This window comes from Myxocyprinus asiaticus, chromosome 4, assembly GCF_019703515.2.
Source record: "Myxocyprinus asiaticus isolate MX2 ecotype Aquarium Trade chromosome 4, UBuf_Myxa_2, whole genome shotgun sequence".
NCBI classification, from domain to species: domain Eukaryota; kingdom Metazoa; phylum Chordata; class Actinopteri; order Cypriniformes; family Catostomidae; genus Myxocyprinus; species Myxocyprinus asiaticus.
The window spans coordinates 11,939,976-11,942,938 of NC_059347.1; the positions used below are offsets into that span (position 1 = coordinate 11,939,976).

Below are 2,963 nucleotides of genomic sequence, written 5' to 3' on the forward strand. Positions count from 1 at the left end.
GCCCCTAGGGTCCTTTTTCCCCAAGTGTGGGAAAACAGATCAAAGTCCTTTTTTACTTTCAATTCTCCTCCCTGACATTAGCAATACGAATGAAGAATAAGAATTGCCAAAAACACAAGAAGAAGAATGTTATAGTGAAAGTGGTGTTTGATAGTAAAAAAGGACTTAATTATTGATCTGTTTTTCTTCCACACTTATCATATCACTTCTGAAGACATGGATATAACCACTGGAGTCATAGCTATAGACTACTTTTACGCTGCTTTTATGTGCAGTTGGAGTTTCAAAGTTCTGGTCACCATTCACTTGCATTGAATGAGCCAAAAGAGCTGATATATTCTTCTAAAAATCTTCATTTGTGTTCTGCTGAAGAAAGAAAGTCATTCACATCTGGGATGGCATGAGAGTGAGTAAATGATGAGAGACTTTTCATTTTTGAGTGAACTATTCCTTTAATAAAAAACTTCTGAATGAAAAAAGTCAACTAAGGTGATCTGTTTCAAAGAGTTTATTCAGAATATGGTTAACGTGTGTTTGTTTTCTGTGTAAAGCAGCATTTAACAGTAGGAGCCCCATTCAAGCTGGGTGTATATGATGTCTCATCAAAATTGAAGCACCTGCAACATTGTCATGAATGGGCAATGATTGTCCGAACAGGATAATACAAACCTCCTGCTGTTTGTTTATCTTCATTTTGGACTAGAGACTATTTTTGACCACTACAACTTGTGGCTTAATGAGAATAATGACAGTCATCATAGTCCATTGTCAAGTATTTATTATTCACTTGTACTCTTCCATAGACCTCTTATCCTGTCATTCTGTTTCAAAGTGTAAGGATTCTGGAATTATATCCCTTCTTAAAAGAACCCCGTGGTCTTTGTGTTGCACTCAAGCCACATTGAAGGAAATCTTAATCAACTTTCCACCAAAACAAAACCCTTGAGCTCTGTCAGTGGTCTCATCAATGAGTTTTTGTGTTTGCTTTTTGGTTAGTAGAATATAGTCATGACCAAGCAAGAAGATGCATCTGTAGAAACGTGGCACACAGCAGATCTTGACTGGAAGGCCTATATAAGGAGATTAAGAAGCCACCATCATCAAACCAGCTTGCCCGACAAGCAAGAGACAGCAACCGAACAAGAAAAGCAGAATGAAGCTCTTCGCTGAGACCATCATCCTTACTTTTGCACTTTTGTCCGACTGCTACTTCCGATCCGCTGCAATCCCCATGATTCCCAAAGCTGACAAGATGGAGACAGACCAGCAAGGCTTGAGCGAAACCTTGGAGGAGAACGCTCTGAGATCCGCACCAGGAAGCTCCAGGATCATCGTGGTGGCTGACTCCGATCTGCTGAGGACCCTAAAGTCTCTGGACAAAGGAGTTTCTCATTTCAGCCTTCCAGAGAGCATTCTTAGCACAGAGCGCAGAGATGTCACCTCAGAGCTGAGCCCGAGCATCGCCATCATGAGAAGGGACACCATGAGATGCATGGTGGGACGAGTGTATCGGCCATGTTGGGAGGTGTAGATCTTCTGGGACAGCATGGAGAAGAACATGAGCTGTTGATGCCGACAGATTTCACCTTCTCTAATCCGGTGTCACTTAGAGAATGTAAATGTTTCTGTAATTTATCTGAAATGCATGTCTTGCAATTAAATGCTGAAAAGATTACTCTACAAGATCTTGTCTGTTCTGATCTAATTTGAAAATTTTATCTGGGGGTGGAGTGATCAATGTTCGTGTGGGCAAGAGGTGCAATAAAATACATTTTTGAAAAAGTAAAAGGGTGTTATAGCATTTTCTTAATCTTTTGCATTATTTAAAGGTAACTTGTGTAATTTTTTAAATGTAGATACAACAAAAAGTAAGCTCGTAGTTTCGTAGGTTGACCTTCCAAAGACAAATGGAAGTCGGGGGGAGTGTTTGGGAAATCTGGGAAAAGTAATTATTTTTGTGAGTCTGTTTGGTGTGACTAGAGGTGCAGAAATTACACACTGCAACTTTAAATTTCAAGATTTTTCCTACATGATCTTATAGAAACACATTACCATGCCTACTTTTTTGCAAAAATATTTTTACATGGCTTGTTATAAGTATCGCGGCAGTTTCATGGTGAAATGAACACTAGGTGCTACAACAACAATGACTATTATTCACTTTCACACCAATCACGAGTAAAACAGCAGATTATGAGTTCATAAACTTACTTTTCGCTCTGTTCCCCACACAATGCTATCTTATCTAAACACTTTTACAATACTGCATGACTTGTAAGTCGAAACATTTTAACATTTGCATTTGTAACAGCATTCAGGAAAGGAGGATGTGGGAACCGAAATAACAAACAACAAGACTTTAATTAACACAAATGCTGAAATGAAAACATAACAACAGATTGACACACACACACTCAGCATCCGTGTGCATCTCTCTCTCTCTCTCCTCTCTCTTTCTCTCTCTCTCTCTGGGTGTCCCCGGCTCCTCCTTTATCTCTCTCCCACTGATTGGGCAACTCAGTGCCAGGCGTGCATCCTCTCGGCCCGGCCACACCCTCCTCCTTGTCACATACCCCCATCGCCCGATTCAGGCCGGGGAAACCTCCAGTCTGACTAAGTTCCCCCCTCCCTTCCTGGAGGGGAGGAGTTGCCCCTTTGGCCATTCCGTCGCCAGCCCAACTCCTGAGAACCTGGGTAGGATGAGGGGAAGGAGAGGGGGGAAAGAAAGAGAGCAGGAGAAACAGAGAGAAAGAGAGATGGGAGAGAGAAAGAGAAAAGAAAACACTCTTCTTCAGCTCCCGTGGGCATGCCGCCCACCTGGACCTCAGCTGCTCCTCCGCCCCCTGGCAGCTGGCAGCGGCTCCTCCGTCCCCTGTTGGACAGCAGCTGTTCCTCTGCCTCCCGGCAGATGGCAGCGACCCCTCCATCCCCTGGTGGATGGTAATGGCCCCTCCGCCTCCTGG

The 2,963-nt window shown here is 43.0% G+C and overlaps 1 protein-coding gene across 1 annotated transcript; it reads left to right on the forward strand.

Moving 5' to 3' along the window:
* Nucleotides 1–1,153: 1,153 nt before the first annotated feature.
* LOC127434188 (pro-MCH 1-like) lies at nt 1,154–1,531 on the forward strand. The gene has a single exon (XM_051686747.1). The coding sequence runs from the start codon at nt 1,154–1,156 to the stop codon at nt 1,529–1,531; it is 378 nt and encodes a 125-aa protein (XP_051542707.1).
* Nucleotides 1,532–2,963: the final 1,432 nt, after the last annotated feature.